Here is a 16,639-nt window from a genome sequence, read left to right on the forward strand (position 1 = left end):
TAAAGATTCACTTAGCATGCATGACTAGGAACCAAATTGACAAGATAGACCAGAACTGCTGCAAGAGAGCCATTAGTTCCCCTTGTATGAAAAATCCACATTCAGAAAAAGAGAATATTGTTCATATTTATGCAACAGGCCGTGGCTGTTCCTTCTAGCACATGAGAGCCGCTATGGAAACAGTCATATCTAACATCACTCCTGACGCTGAGGGCACGGACAGTGGGGGCAGCTCCCTGTGCCTGGGGGTTAACCCAAAGGCAGCCGGTGCCTCTGAGCAGGTTTGGATCTGTATCCTCTAGGTTTACGCCCATGTAACTGAAGCCATGGCATTTTCTAAAACTGTTTTAGTTGCTGATTAATCCCCTCGCTTGCTGCCAAATTGAGGTTGCATTGATTTTCTTTTTACTTTTCCAGGTTTTCATGTGTTGAAGTGTTTCTTTATATAAATAGCAGTGAAGAATGAGCTCTGACTTCTTGCTCCTCCCCCCAGCGATCAGCAGCATTTGCAATATCCAGATTACATGTGGAATAAATGGAGGAGAATGTATCACATCAAAGGCTGGAGCTCAGAGTTTTTACTCTCTCTTGGAGAGGTTTGCTTGAAGCTATGGCTACATGTTAGGAGAGCAATCGCAGGTGAGTTTCTATTTCCCTTCCCGTGGGAATGTCAGGCTGCTCCTAAGGAAAGCTGCCTCCACGACTCCAAAAAATGTTGATTTAAATATTGAAGTGCATGAAATTGTATTGTTAAAAACAAAAAAAAAACCAAACATACAACCCCCCCAAAAATGAACTAATATTTACTATTAAGCCCCTGGCTCTATTACAGTACAGCATCCAATCTTTCTGTCGTCAGGTCTCGTTACTCAGAGCTCCCTGAAGGGGACTGCGTGGATTTCTAAACTCCAGTCACCCTGAAAATCATGGCAGCTGTCCCCCACAACACCATCTCCTGACATCTAACCACACCATCTGCCTCGCTGCTGAGATGATGGCGGAGAGAAACTGAAGAAGTTTATAGAAAGTGAGTGGTGTTGTCCGGACCAGCTCTGTGCTCGCTGCAGTCACTCCTGTGATGAAGCAGCTCCCAAGCAGAAATTTTTCTCTCCTCATTTTGCTAAGGAACGATGATTCTCTTTGCAACTTGTGCCCCTGTTCTGATATAGATCTTCTCTACTTGGGCACAGAACAGAATGGAGCAAAGCCATCGGCCATCCAAGGCTTTCTGCACTGATTTTGCTGAGTGCCTCCTCCTCAGGAAGGAAAAGGATGCCTGCCTGCCTTTCCTTGTAATACAGGGATCGGCTTCTATGAGGAGGCACCAGCTATGGGGGGGTTAATGCTCCTGTGTCACCCTGTCACCGCCGTCCCTTCCTACTTTCTTCAGGGGTGCAGGGTGGGGAGCAGACAGGAGGTGAATTTCCAAAGCCTTAAGGAAAGCAGCTCGCTTTTGGGCATCAAGGACAAACAGGGCTCTGCAGCAACATCACATTTAATTAGCAGAGAGCTGTTCCCAGGAGGAAGGAGAGCAGTGCGGGGTGCTGGGGAAGACCATATGCCCCGGGAACCCGATCCCTGCCTGAGGAAGCTCTCAGTGCACTGTTGTGTGACTCCTGTTCCCCTTGGTTTTCTGAGCTATGAGAAAGCTCGTAGTGACCAGACCAAAATGAAATAATGGGGGTTTTGTTTACACCTCACTGGGTTGAGATACTATGGGAAGCTCTTCACAACTCTGCCCACCACAGGGTACGTCTGCTCCATCCTCCTGGCATTGCCAGCCACTGCTCATGCAGGATTTCTCCTCCCCAGTGCCAGCCCACTGTGCCTTCCCCCTGGGGTCAGCCAGGAGCTGTGCCAGCCCCACACACTGTTCCACTGCTGCAGAACCCCGGGCTCTGCAGGCTGCCACATGGCCCTCCCTCCTCCTGCATCCTCTGGCCCCACCACCACTCTCCTTGTGGTTTCTTTGTTCCTGCCAGCCTCCCCCTTGCTGCAGGATACGAGCCTTTCTCTCAGGGAAATAAAACTTTGGATTAAGATTTGCCTTTATTGCTCTCTCTCCAAAATTAGGCTGAAAGGAAGAATGTTCAGGGGAGCGCAGGAGATTTAAGGACAGATTTTTAAGGTCTTTTAGTTACATTAAAATGAAATTAGGCGGCCCTTGGGATTTTTCAGCAGAGGTGTTATTTTTTGTTTTAATTTCCACACGGTAACTGTTCGTATCTTCAGGAATCCAAGTGCCTCCAGCCTTTATGCTATTGAACACCAAAGTCCCTCTGGAACCAAAGAGAGCTGGACATCAGCTCCTGTACATTCCTTCCAGATCCCAGCTGAAGTTGTTGTCAAACTAGGAGCAAGAAGTTCGAACCGTAAACCTGATTTCTGCTCTGCTTTAGCAGCACTTTAGCACCAGAAAAACACTGTTGGCTGCATGAACATCTTGTTCTAAGGGTCATGTTTTCCTGATTAACAGCCTTCCAGTATTAAAAACAGTCCAGAGGGTGATTAATTGTCCCTTCTGCTGCTAGTAACCAAACACGTCTGTATATACACACACATATGTACACACACGTATCTATATACAGCCATGTAAACACACACACGTTCTCACTGGGGTAAGCGTTTTCAGTGTGCCTTTTCTCAAGGAAAACACAGTTTGCAGGAGGTGAGAGCTGCAAAGGGGAGCAGTTTTCCTTTCTGTAACCCTTTGTGGCGATAGTGGCAGTGACATGGCAGTGCTGAGGGCAGTGCTGTCCTGCTGCAGGCAGGGTGCAAAGCAAGAAATAAGCAGGAAACACTTTGCTTTTTGTCTGGGGAGTGCGGTCTGTCCATTGCCAGGCATCCCTGCTGTGCTTCACTCCAGCTGTGCTCTACTTGTGGGACCGACGGGGTTAACGGCCATAACAGTTTTTTCATTTAGAAGTTGGCAAAGAGAGCAGCTTTTCCCTTGACAAAGATAACCGAATTTCAGTAAATTCTTTAAAAAGACAGTCCTGCCTGGTCCAACCTGTTTGGCTGCAGCGAACATACAGCAACAACACCGCGCTTCCCCCCCCTGTTTGATTTGACATGTGGGCAGATTAACCACTGAGTTACAGTTATGTCCAGAAGCCTCAGTGAAGCCCAGTGACTTCAGGTGACTCAGTGCTGATGTGGAGCTCCTTGCAGCCATCCCACATGCCTTAAGGAGCCGGGCAGGCCTCACACTGCACTGTTTTCAAAGAAGCACAAACAAACACGAGAGCTTTCTGAATGGTTCAAAACAAAAAGCTTCATCAGCATCAGAGTTCAGAGCTTCTGCAGAGAGGCTTGAGAGAAAGCCCACCACGCTGCAGGCAGTGCTGTTCAAAGACAGGTGCAAAGTGGCTGCATGGTGACAGCCCCAGGACTTCCTGCCCTGTGACACACACATATAAACACATCCCCATGCCCAAAGGAGATGGGTTGGGGTCTGCCCCATCCCTGGTCACTTCCCAACCCATTGCCCAAGGAGCAGTGAGGCTGGAGAGCAGCACTGTGCCCCTGTCCCAGCGATGGCTTTGCTGTGGGTGGCTCTTGTCACCATGCAGCCTGCTCCTATGGGAGCCTTCAGGGAGGCAAAGTACGAGGGATCCGTGCCGTGTGCTGCTGTTATCAATTCAAATGTTGCAGCTACATTTTGTGCAACGAATGCAGACTTTCATTCTGAAGCCTCGATGGGTGACAGCTATGAACAAAGGAGGAGGAAGTGAAGGAAGCCCAAAATTAGGCCTTGATTTGCAAAGCTGCGTGCACGTGTCTCAGTGTGAGTATGACTGCGGTCCAGGTTCAGGCCTGAACTGAAGGCTGAGATACACATTGGCCTGGGTCCGGGTGGGACCTGTAGGGCAGACTGAATCCTTGTCACACTCGTTATGAAATGAAAAATCAAACGTTCCCTTCCTGACCGTGCAGCTGTGGAGCAGAAATATCAGGGCACAGTGACTGAGAGCAACTATTCTGCCGTGCTTACACTGCTGTCTACCATAAAAACATATTCCACGTTGAAGACGTAATACACTTTGCACCAGGAAATGCTCGCAGCTGCCCGTGCCGGGGTTTAAGGGCATCACTATCCTGATATAATAGAACTGATATTTTTACAGGTAGTGGCATCCAGAGCTGCTGTCATAAAGCTCTGTGAGCTGGAAAAAGTTCTATCTGCAGAGTGTAAATAAACTTTGTGTGCGTGTGCAGTAGATAAATACCGTGTAGGTTTCATGTAGATGTGTCCATGTATTGTGCACTGAAGGAACCAGTTACGCATTTGTCAGCGTGCGCACAGTGAGCGCAGAAGGGAAAGTAAATATCGAGGTCAGCGCTCGATAACAAACTAACAGGCGTTTCAGGAGGCATCGCACACCTATTTGTTGCCCTGCTTTGCACGGTGAACGTAAAGCAGGGAGGGCAGAAATGGCCATACCCGGGAGCTGCTGCCAAGACACTGACATCGCACCGGGAGCTGCGCACGAAGATCCGAGCGGAGCCCAGCAGCTCGTGGCCGCTTCCCCCGCCCCCTGTGCAAATTCTCTTGGATTAAAATGGCAGAGGGAGGAGGGGAGCGGCCGGGGCAGTTTGTCTGATAGGAGATAACCGCTGCAGGCAGACTGCGGGCTGCATCGCGTGGGCCAATAAAATAAAGTCATAATAATAAAAACACACACAAAAAACCTTACAAACAAACAAAAAAAAACCCCACCAACTTGCCCCAGAAGTTAATACGGATCCAAATAAAAGACACGCCCCGCAAGCTGCTTTCCACGACTCGGCATTGTTCCCCCTCGCCCAGCGCTGCCAGCACAGCCCGCAGTTATAGCACAGCCCGCACTTATGGCCCAGCTCAGCCCGCAGTCTTTGCCCTCTATTTGGACAGCCCCGTTTCCCCGCAGCCCACTGTTGCTCCGTGCTCCTGGCGTAAAGGAGGACAAAGGGGTCTGGAGCTGCTCGCTGTGCTGCCTCGCGTGGGCTCGCTCCCGGTTTCTGGAGCATCCCGTGTACGGGCCGGCAGCAGCGCAGCCTCAGCCTCATCTGCCGCACCGGGACGGCGCCTCGAGGCAGCCCCGAGACCCCACGTCCCACCGGGCACAACGTTGGGGACACGAGGCGCGGGCCGTTGTGTCTCCGTTGGCCACGCATGCAGGCCGCGCTGCCGCCCCGTGTGGCTGTACCCGCCGCTCCCCGCCCCGCCGCCAGGGGGAGCCCTTGGCGCCGCCCCGCTCCGTCAGTGACCCCGGGCTCCGCCCTGGCGTCGCTCCCCACAAGTTGCTCGGTGCCCTCAGCCGCTCCCGGGGCTCCCCCGGCCCATAACGAATAACGAGTCGCTCCGTGTGACGGCACGACGGCCGTGCCCACGGGGCCACAGCGGAACCCCTGAACCCCTGCCCTCATCTGCCACTACTCCATCCCCGGCACGGGGGCTTTGTATGGAGCCCATTCAAACCACGCGTAACCTTCCGCCGCGGGGGGGGGGAGGGGGAAAGTAGTCCCTCCGCACCTTCCTCCCGGGCCGAGCCGGCTGCGGCCCCCCGGCCTGTGTTGTTCCCCGCGGGCCGGGCCGTGCTGTAAGCGGCTCGGCCGTACCCAGCCCCGATCCGTGCGGAGCCCCGAGCCCAGAGCGGGCTGCGGGCGGAGAGATCCCGCACCGAGCCCGGCACCGCGCTACGCCTCCACCTAACCTCACAAACGGAAGCGCCGGGCCTCGGCGATGGACGGCGGGCGACAGCCAATGAGAGAACGGGATGGCTTCCCAAAATGTAGGTTGGGCCAATGGGAGCGCGGGTGGGCGGGGCGAAGAGCCGGGCTAGCAACGCAGGTTGAACGGAGTCCCAGCGCAGGGCTGGGATGAGCCTCAAAGTTGGGGCAGCCGGCGCCGTGGGATGTAGCGCTGCTGCCGGCCCGGCTCCCTCCCGCCCGCTGCCGCCCGCCCCGCCCGCCCGCACGCGGCGCCTCCCCCCGGCCCGACCCGCCGCCCCCCGCAGTTTTTAAACTCCTCTCCCCCCCCCCCCCCGCGTTGTTCTCCTTCCCCCCACCCCAAATGCCAGCCATGATCGAGAAGGGCCCGGAGGTGTCGGGGAAGCGGCGGGGTAGGAATAACAATACCTCCGCCGGAGCGAATCATAACAATAACGGGAATAACAAAAGTTTGGCCGCTGCCCCCAACGGGAACAGCAGCAGCAACTCCTGGGAGGAGGGCAGCTCGGGTTCGTCCAGCGATGAAGAGCACGGTGAGCGGCGGGGCCGGCTGGGCGGCGGGCGGCGGGCGCGGCGCACGCGGTAACGCTTGTCTCTGCTCCGCAGCCGGCGGCGGCATGAGGGTCGGCCCGCAGTACCAGGCGGTGGTCCCCGAGTTCGACCCCGGTGAGTCGGTGGGGGCGGAACTTGGGGGAGGGCGGGCGGCTGAGTGGGTGGGTGCCCCCCCCCCCCTCCTCCCCTTCCCCCGCGATCACACCCCGCGTGGGTGACCCTCGGCCTTTATCGCGGTGCGGGGCACGGAGCCGCTGCCCGGAACGGAGCCCGATGCTTCCCGGAGCTGCCGGCCGGGAGATGGCAGTTGGCTTTACCCTCCACCTCACAACCCCCCCTTCTTTTTCTTCTCCCTTCCCAGACTCGTGTGTTCAACCAACTTATAAATGCCTTTGTACCAATCTCGGTCGGTATTATTGTGTTTCTTTTTTACTATTGTTATATATTTATTTCCCTCTTTCTTTCACCGAAGCCCTCCGACTTCCCCCCGAGAAATATTTCACATTCCAGCTATTCTGCTGCAGCGCTTTGTAAGCTAATTTAAAGTGGTAGGAGAGCAAATTTTGAGCAGACAAAGGAATTGTGGCTGTAGGGAAAGGCAGGTGCTGGCTGCACGGCACCGGCGATGCATCTCGGGTGTATCTGGGAGCATAAAGACAACCCGGTGACCTCCTTAGTTTGAAATGTAAGCGAATTTTGTTGCATTGTTCCTTTGTGACCTGGGCTGAGGCTTCCAAAGCCCTCCTCCCATCTGGAGACCTTGCGTTCCGAGTTGTCCCTCGCCTTCCCCAAACTTAAAGGAATCCGTCGTCCCTCTCCCTTAAAACAAAAAGAAGGATTTGGAAAGCTGTGGTGGCTCCTGATCGAGTGATCCTGACAGCAACTATTGTGTGCGTTTGGGAGGAGCGTTCCTCCTGGACGCCCTCGTGCTGCCTGCTAATACGTTGGATGCCCTTTTATTATTATGTGGCACATAGATGTCTATTTTAACTGTTCACACTCTCTGGAGGTGAACGTGGCTTTTGTTTCTTTTTCTTTCTCAACTTTGGCACTACTTATATTGATTTACCGTCTGCTTCTTCCCCCTTTCCTTTCCCTCTGCTTCTCACAAAACCCGATGCGAGCTCTTGGCACATGGGAGCTCCATGGCTGCTGGACCAGGAGGAGGAGGAGAAGCTGTGTGGGTGTTGGTAGTTAGCGGCAGTTGACACGGTTTTTCACTCTGTAGGTCAAATGCAGCATCACCGTAAGGCACCGCGCACATGGTGCTGGCTATCAGCCAGCTATTGCAACAATACTTGGGCTTTTTGGGCACCCCTGTCCATGATGTTCTTTTGTGCAATTCATTTCTCTAACATAATAGAAGAGGGGGGGGGGGGAGGTGTACAGTGTGCTGCTTCCTCTCTGCTATGCGTTCAGTTATACATTGCTCTGATTTTTTAACATACAGATGTGCTGTGACCTATAGATAGGTTATTATGTTATTCACTATGTGTAGTGGAAGGGCAGGGGAGTGTGTGATGTGGAGAAACCACCTTTTTTATTCAGAGTAGATGCACCTCAGCACAGCTTCAGCAGGCGTGCTGCTTTGGAGTGCACAGCAAGCCTTAAATACATCCACCCCAAGCACACAATCAGTTTTCTAGTGACCTGAGAGGGTGCTTTATTTCCCCTCCTCCCCCTTTTTTTCCTTTTTCTTTTTGTTATAAAATATACTTTTCACTTAGTTCCAGGTGAACTTTTGTCTGCTCGTGTACTGAAGCCAGTGTTGTTTTCCCGGCCTGTCAAATTACTCAGGATTAATTTCTCCTTGAATTATTCCCGGGAATTATTTCCCGGGAGTATTTAGTTCAGAGAGTTGAAGAGGAAATACTGGTTAAGAACAGCAGTGCTTGTAAGGATTACCTCATTGAAGCTATGAAGTATCATAGCATGAATTCTGTGACTTCTCAAAGCTAAATGGCTGTGCTGTGCTTATCAATGTGCCCCTTTCTCACTGTTTTTAGGAGAGCAGATCCTAAGTAAGCATGAAAGAAACCCTAAGTAAGTCTAAATACACTTCACCGAGACCTTTTCAATGAAACTGTAAAATCGTCCCATCTTGCCCATCATTTCAAAGTTAAATGAATGGAACAGTGTTATCAGAGCACAAAGACACTGTTTCTCAGTAGAAATGTTAGGGTCTGGTTGACAAAAAGATCCTAAAATATGAAGGTTACTTGGTGTGGAGTCCCAGTGGCTTTCACCTTCAGATTAGCTGGCTGATAAAATGCAGAGGGCTTGTGCTGCTCCAACTGTGTGTGAAGTGAAACATGGCATAGATTAAGCATGTGTGTGTCTCTCTCTATATAGATAGACACACGCTGAATTTAATGTTCAATTATAACTTTGGTTAGACTGAGGTATATTTGTAGTGCTGACTCTTACATCACCATTCTTACGTGGGTGTTCCTCTTGTCCCCATACATAAAGGTAGCGAAAGCATTTTGTTCTGTTTAACTTCTGAGCCTGGCAAAGAGCAGGAAGATGAGGAAAGCTTTCCTGAAATCTTTCTATGTGAGTCTGGGGAGTGCAGAGAAGCAGGCAAGGCTGTGGTTGGGGTCCAGAGAGGTGGGTGAGGCTGCAGTGCAATGCCAGTTTGGGCCTCATGGATTTAATAGCCGCAGTGCAAAAATACTGAGCTGGATGGGCTGAAAGTGGAGTGTTTCCACAGTTCTTGTCTGGGTTCACGCAGGAAAAGGAAGCTCAGGACCTCTTGGTGTGGAGGAAGACAGTGGTTGTCTCTTGCTGGAACAGAGTGCAGGGAAAATGATGAAGGGTTGTGTTTCTCTGTTGGCATAATTCTTAAACCCAGCAAGTTTTTAATGCTGTTTGGCCAGGGAAGGGCTGTGGGACGCATGAAGCTGGCAGCCTGGCTTGCTGCCCTTCAGCTGCCCCCTTTGAGGTTGAGCTTTCTTATGCCTCAAATAGCACAAGAAGTCCCTTCTCAAACCTGAGTGCTGTAGTAAACAAACAAGTCTTTGGTGCAGCCGAAGCCTGTGGCTTTCTTCCCTGCCTGGCACATGCAGTGTTTGGGGAGGTAATAGCTGTCTCATGCACTGACAAATGTATTAATGGCTGGGCTAGAATTAATACTAGGTAGAGGGAGTGCTTTGTTCTTCATAGCTGGTTCCTGCTGCTTAATGAGTTGCTCTTAAAACTCTTGTTTTCAGCCCTGGTTAGTTCTGTGACTTGGCCAAGAGAGGGCTTAGAGCTCCCTGTGATTAGTCATTATAATTAGCTCAGAAATCTTTGCCTCTGTGATCAAGGTGCACTGTATAATGCGGCTTACAGTGGGCTCTAGTTCTGTCACATACATTCAGTGTGCTATATCTCAGCTACGAGATATGGTTTAGTGGTAGTGGAAGGATGGTTGGACTAGATGATCTCGTAGGTCCTTTCCAACCTTGTGATTCTATGATAGATGACAATGCGTTGTTAGACATCTGTATGTGTGTTTGTGTATATGTGTATATATATATGTATGTATATAAGCTGTACTGCAATGTTAATAAACTTTACTGTGACCTGGGCAGGTAAACCTGAGTAATGGCTCCTCAGAACCATGGTACTTTGTGTTAGTCTCCCTCAGATACAACAACTTCTGGTTATGGCAGAGTCTCACCATGTCCACTGCAAGTCAAAGGCAGTAGTAAAGCCCTGACTGATCCCATTGGTGAGGCTGGAGACTGAAACAGACAACTTAGCGGCAGTAGAAAGAGCATGCTTACTTCCTAGGAAGTCTGTACCTCAGTGCACTGGGGGACCTTCTCTTTCGAGGCTCTGACTTGTCTGTGTGACATGATGAGCAGTGCCATGTTCTTAAGTGTTTAAGCTCAAAAGAAGAGTTCAAAACACAGAATATGTGAACTGTGGGTGATTCTTAACAATGCTTTCATAAGGAATCTTAAATTAGGTTTCTCTACACAAGCTTTAGTTTATAGTTCCACGTGAAAGATTTGACTGCTTTCTGCCTTTCGAAAGTGCAAGAGGATGTGCTGTGCAATGCCTTACTGAAGGCAGCATACTCTACAACTGGGTTGCTTTTGTGCTCCTGTTCTAGTTTGTTTTGAAATGGAACAGACTGATGTGACTGCTTTTAAGTATTGTAGTCAAACTTGCTAAAATTGCTTCACTTCTCACTAAAGGGTTTTAGACTAAACAAGTGTGTTTACCTTTCCAAGTATCTTCAGAAATACAGCTCTGTGCAGCAGCTCTTTGAACTTCATAAAGGAAGTATTGGTAAACGCTGCCTCTCTGGGGGGAGGAGGCTGCAGCAGTGTGATAAAATGGCAAAAATCCCCTCTTAGAAGGAAATTATTCTCTATGCTTCCCCCTTCAGCCCCATCTTTCACTTGTGCAGGTCGCTCTGGGGGCCATCAGCAGGGCTCCCCATGTACTCTGTGCATGTGTTTAACCATGTATCTCTAGAAGAATGCTCCCCCATCCATCAGAGACAGCAGGAAAAGCGGTTTTGGCCTCAAAGTTGATTCAACTTCCTTGCTGCCTGCCTTGTTTCTGTACTCTTCAGCTGAATGGATTTTGTGAATAAATCTCTCAATCATCAGTAGAGAGCCTAAGGCTTGTGGTATAGCTTTCTAATGGGAAGGACTGAGCTGTGCAGCTGTCTGTCGCAGACTGGGTATCTGTGCTAGCCCATCATGTGCACTTTTAGACAAGTAGATGTCTCATCAGATTGGGCTTTATCTTATGTAACTACTTCCATTTGAAAGTTGGGTATCAAAAATAATTACCAGTGTATGTGACTTGGAATTGGTGTCCTTTCAGACTGCTAAACCATCATGTGAAAGCACTGCTTGACAAATGTGGAATCGTATCTTTGGCTTCTGGGTTCAGAATCCCCAGCTAACATGTACGAAACTGATACTTGCTTAATGTCCAGCCTCCCATTAGCTGTTTCATGATGAGAGCCCCAGTAGAGGGGTTGCGAATGGCCAGAGGCTCTGTAGAACTACTGCTATGTCAGAAATGGTCTTTCCTTTTTGACTGGGAAGCCTGGACTGGGAAAGTCTGGTTTACATAACAGCATTGTTTTAGAAGTAGCTTTTTACCCAGAGCTTGCATTGAAATGGGGAGCATTTCTGTTTCTTCTCCATCCTTTTTGCTGAGGGTTCAAATTTATCCCTCTGTTCTTGTTAACAGCATCGCTTTGAGTTTTGAGCGTGTAGTGGGGGGGAGGATTTTACCTCTCCCTCTCCCCATTTTAGTTGTGTTAAGAGCTATCTTTCCCACATACCGTATAGCCTTTTGCTAGAGTTGCATTGTGCTTTGGTTGCTAACAGCTGTGTAAGAAGCTGAAAGTGCTGGATCTGTAATCCCAGCTTGTGGTGCCGCTCAGCACACATGATCTGGAGGTGCCAGCAGGCGTCTGTTCCCCTCCTGACAGCTCTGCATCCCTGGCAGGATGTGCCAGGTGTAGCTTAGCACTGCTTTGGTGCTGTTCCCTGTCTGTGAATCCCAAAGGTGCCCCGGTGAGACCCTCTGCAGCCACCAGGCGCTGTGCACAGCAGTAGCCATGGGAACACAGGGAGGATGACACAAGTTTAAAACTTGGACCTGTTGCTAGGCAGACCCGGCTCGATGTGGGGATTAAGCAGTACTAACAGCAACAATAAACCACCTCTGGTATTCCACCTCCTGTGGAGGGAAGGCAGCTCGATGCTCCCCACGTTCTGTCTTCATCTTTGGATGGGCGAGGGAAGGGTCCTCTGGCACCAGCCAGCCCTATAGGAAACCTGTCCTGGACATCTGTTAACAGAGACGCAGTGGCTTGCTGAGAAGAAAGAAGGGATGGGCAGAGTTTTAGCAGGTCAGTTTTTGTCCAGTGTTTCCTTAAAAAAGCCAAGTGCTGCAAGGTAGAGCAATGTGTCATCCCATGCAAAACTGTTGCATGGCTCGTATAGTCTAAAAGTTGTGGCCTGCATTAAAATAGATACTGCTAAAAGTGACGTGTGCTCTAAACAAAGGTCACAGGCTTAAAATATCACAAGATCACTTCTAAACTCTGGCTGTAAAACCTTAAAATTATGGCCAAGGCGAAGCAAACACCTTATAAACTCAAAATACTGTTGCAGACTGTGTTAGCCCAGGTGCCAGCATGTGTTGGGTGAGCTGGGTTAGACCTTTTAGCTTGGGCACTTCTGATAACTCACTTTGTCCCAGATTTGTGTTTTGGCTCATCCCATTTAATAAACAAGGGCAGCATTCCCTTGCGTTATTTTTGTAGTTACTGCTTGACAAAGGATGTATGGTAAATTATAGGGGCCTGAAAGGGACTGCAGACCCAGCCTCTAAGGAGAGCTGGGCCTTGTGCTCCTTGAGGACTGAACTGCAGCGTGCCTTTGTCTCTGCAGCTGTTGGCTCCCTGTACCAGAGCAGTAATTGGTTCTGCTCTGGCCACTGGTTTAAATGGATCTTTTTATTTTATAAACATTTGCTGTGCAGTAACTATCAGTCCTGTTGGAATAAGGCCATCTATAGAGGTGCTCCTAATTACCACCTGCTCTTTTTCTTAGGAAAATACACTCTTACCTAATTTAACCTCCCCCAGCAACTGCTTTGAAGTTGTTTTCCCTGTTCACACTGTGGCTCACTACTACCTGTTTTCCTTCTGACCACTTGAACAAACTGCAATTGTCCTTGCTTGTCCTTCCAGAAATTACTCGCATTTGAGGCTGAAAAATGGTTGCCTGGTTTGTGCCCAAATATTTTTGTAGTCAACTCATTTAGAAGGTTTCTTCCCTTTAATACATCCCAGCCTTTTTTCATCCCCAAGTTGCTGTTTGTGGTTCTCCCGCTTTCATTACAACCTGTAGATCCTATCTGTCCAGCTTGCCAGCCCAGCCTTACTCTGATTTCTGCTCTCTGTGCTCCCAACTCCTCTTTCCCTGTACTCTGTCACTTCCTGAGAGGCACCTTCTCTGTACTGGAGTTGTTCTCTGAAGTTCCCTTTTATCACTTGGGTGCATAACTGAGCCTTGGTGTGGTGGGAGAGCACCATCCCAAGAGCCCAGGGTTGTGGCAGGATGGGCAAGTGCTCTGCAGTACTTTGTGCTATAGGCTTGGTTGCAGGCTCAGCTTTGGATGTGCTGAGCTTGGTGGTGCTGGGGGAGGAGAACAGCTGGATCTCATCTGGTGTTCCCATTGCCTCCCTTCTCCTGGTGAGCTCTGTGCAAATACTGAATGACTCGGGGGAGAGGCTTTGCTGGTGGGAGCTTGGTGGTAGAGGGAGGGTTTTTCAGAGCTGTCCTCTGGCTTCCAGCCTGAGATCTGAGTTGCTTGGCAAATTGCTTCCTTCTGTGTGTGTGCTGGCTCTGAGCAGCGGGGCTGCTCTCTGGGAAACTGCAGCATTGTGCTCCAGCTCCTTCTGTATTTTGGGTGGGTTTCTGGTTTGGTAGATTTAGTTCTTAAGGTGCCCTCCTCTGAAGTTTGTAGAGGGAATGCATGGGATTGCTTTATTTTCTCAGGCACCTTCAAGTGCAGCAGGAAGCTGTCCTGCACATGCAGTACAGATAGTGCCCTTAAAGTGCACCAGGACAGGCACAAATTCAGCCATCCTGCCAAAGTCCTGCAACCTGGCAAGTGTGTTTGACTGTGTATTTGGGTGACAAATGACTTTTTTCCTTTGGCACTGAAGCAGAGGTGGCTGGAGCTGGTGCTGTAGGTGTGCATAGCTGGTGCTGTGGTGCAGGTAGTGGCCAAACAGCATAATGTGCCGGTCTGGGAGCAGAGCTTTGGTTGCCTGAGATGGGCTGTTGTTGTTCAAGAGAGCAGGTGTGTGCTGGAGGAGCTGGGTGAAAGTGCACGTGCAAGTAGTGAAGTCAGGCAAATGGGTGTCTTTTATTGCAGGAGTCTTGTTAAGGTTATTTTGGAATATGAGGAAGAAATAAATGTGAAACTTGGTAAACCCCTAATAAAAATATTTTAGATTTCAAGGAAATCAATAAATTTTGGGGGAATTAGGCTTGGCAACAGTCCTCATTGCCCTTAAACTTGCAGGGAAGGCAACTGTTTCACATCCTCTTTCCTAAGTCCTTGCAAGAAGGCTGTGGGACCAGACTCCAGCCTCCTCTTCAAACCAAAGTCTCCTGCTCAGCTGGGAGGAATGCAGCCCTGTCTGGTTATCGCTTGTGCCTGCGGCTGCCTTGTTGCCCAGAGCAATGCCTGCTGAGCTGCAGCGTGTCCCTTTGTGGCAGCTGGAGACAAGGAAACTACTGGGTGCAGCAGCACTGCTTGCTAAATGATTTTGGTGTCTGCTAGGGCAGGGGGTGGCAGTAGGTGTAATGGAGCTCCTGTGGAAGAGCTGGGCAGGAGAAACCTTTCCAGTGACTATATAGTGCCTATATAGAACAAAGCAGCATACTTAATTTGTGTTGCTGGAGCTTGGATCAAGCATGGGGCAGATGCGCACCCAGACCTTGCTTAAGCCGGGTAGACGCCTGCTGAATTGTTTGTCAAACATGAGAATAAAAGGAAAAGGGCTGCATTGAACCTTTTTCGAGGATGTGTTTTAAAAATAGCTTGCATTTCTGAAGTGAGCAGCAGTTGTAACCAGGGTTTGAAACATTGGCTCTGTGCTTAGAAGCCATAGTGGGAAACACCTGTGCTGCGATACACCCTGCAGTATCAAGGGATAAAATGGTTGGGTGCTGCTCGCTTACTGTGCTGTTTGTTGGCTGCCGAGGGGCTTCTCCTTATGCTCTAGGTTTGCCTTAGTGCTCCTATTGCTGCTCAGTTCCTGCTTTTTTTTAATCAGGAGGAAAAAAAAATCATGGCATCATAGAATGGGTTGGGTTGGAAGGGACCTTTAAGCTCATGTAGTTCCAAACACCTGCTGTAGTCAGGGGCAGCTCCCACTAGACCAGGTTGCTCACAGCCCATCCAGCTTGGCCTTGAGCCCCCCCAGGGGAGGGGGCATCCACAGCCTCGCTGGGGCAGCCTGTTCCAGTGTCTCACCACACTCACAGTAAAGAATTTCTTCCTAATATCTAGTCTAAACTGGCTTGATATCTGTATTTCACTGCTGTTCAAGTGATGCTGAGCCTCTGGAGTAGGAAAGAATGTATCTAGTTTGTCTTAGCTCAGTTTTAGCCACTAGAGCTGTGGCATGCAGTTGAGACACCGATGCTGTCTTCAGACTAAGGAAGACACTACTGCACTAATGTGCTAATTTTATACTCTCGCTTGGCAGGTTGCCTTTGTAATCAAAGGGCTGGAAATTTTTCAGTTTGAACAAAATGTTCTAAGTAGCTGTTCTCGTGGTGGAAATGGGTTTGGTATGGGGTGCTACCTTCAAAAGAAATCCATCTTTCCATATCTTCTTGAGTCCAGTATTTTTAACTATTGTTCCATTTCCTGACTAAGAGAAATTGTGGTTGTGATCTGGCTGAGACTTACCTGTGAGGTTTCTTGAGCAGAGTTGGATCTCATTGATCTCTAACCCTCTGATGGGAATGGAAAGAGGGCTGATTTTAGGAATGTTGGTTCTAGCACATTGCAGTGGGATCGCCCTGTTATGTCATTTCCACCCCTGGTTGGTTAATAACTCTGTAGAGCCTTGGTTTGGTCAGAATACAAAAGCTCGTTCTGAGCATTTGCTGTATTCTGGTGAGTTGTACATACCTGGCGTGTGGGGAATTATGCAGCTGAGAGTTGATGTCTGCTTCTCATCAACAGTGTAATAGTAATTAAAAACATCTCTTAATTCCTTAGGGATTTTTGTCCTTGGTTTTAGGGTACCAGTGAGCACTGACTAGAGAACATATGTATCCAGATATTTTTTTTTTCCCAGCTGAAATATCCATGAGTGCAGAACAGTCACAGCGCAATCGCGTTTTTAAAGTGGTTTGAAATGAAATGTTAACTCAAAGGCCATGTTCTGTTACTAGAAAGCTTTAAGCAAATGGCAGAATTGCTTCCAGGTTGTACGAAAGTTTTGTCCTTCTGTTGCCTTTTTTAAAAGTATCTCCCAGTATTCTTCAAGCTATATAAATACTATAATGAGAGCTGGCTGCTAAACTTTGTTGCTTTGAGTTTGAGATGAAACAAAGCTCTGTGTGCCATATGTTAAAAGGACAAGCAGATTTGACAACAAGAACGTGTTCCATCTCCTTGCATTTTGGCAAGTCTCTGTAGCCTTGGAGGGTGGCTGTAAGAAGGGGGGAATCAGGGAAGATGCAAGAGGGACACAGCTTCCAGCTCTGCCAACCTTACAGGTGTTTTAGGAGGGGGCAAGAAGAGGAGAACCAGCACAGAAGGGTGGAAAGGTGGCAGTGGAAAAATCCTTTTAAATAAAATCTCATGCTCTTAACGTTCT

The 16,639-nt window shown here is 49.3% G+C and overlaps 1 protein-coding gene across 2 annotated transcripts in view; it reads left to right on the forward strand.

The window, feature by feature from the left end:
* The first annotated feature begins 5,786 nt into the window (after positions 1–5,786).
* Positions 5,787–16,639, forward strand: part of RCOR1 (REST corepressor 1) — a 75,252-nt gene continuing 64,399 nt past the window's right edge. The window contains exons 1-2 of one of the 2 annotated variants that reach the window (XM_015865601.2): positions 5,787–6,245; positions 6,319–6,378. In XM_015865601.2, the coding sequence (XP_015721087.2) occupies positions 6,056–6,245; positions 6,319–6,378 (250 nt within the window). In that variant the 5' untranslated portion in view covers positions 5,787–6,055. The remainder of the gene's footprint in view (positions 6,246–6,318; positions 6,379–16,639) is intronic. The other variant, XR_014946794.1, reaches the window with a different exon arrangement.

The sequence above is a fragment of the Coturnix japonica genome, chromosome 5 (assembly GCF_054131305.1).
Source record: "Coturnix japonica strain WE chromosome 5, WE-NBRP24, whole genome shotgun sequence".
Lineage (NCBI taxonomy): Eukaryota > Metazoa > Chordata > Aves > Galliformes > Phasianidae > Coturnix > Coturnix japonica.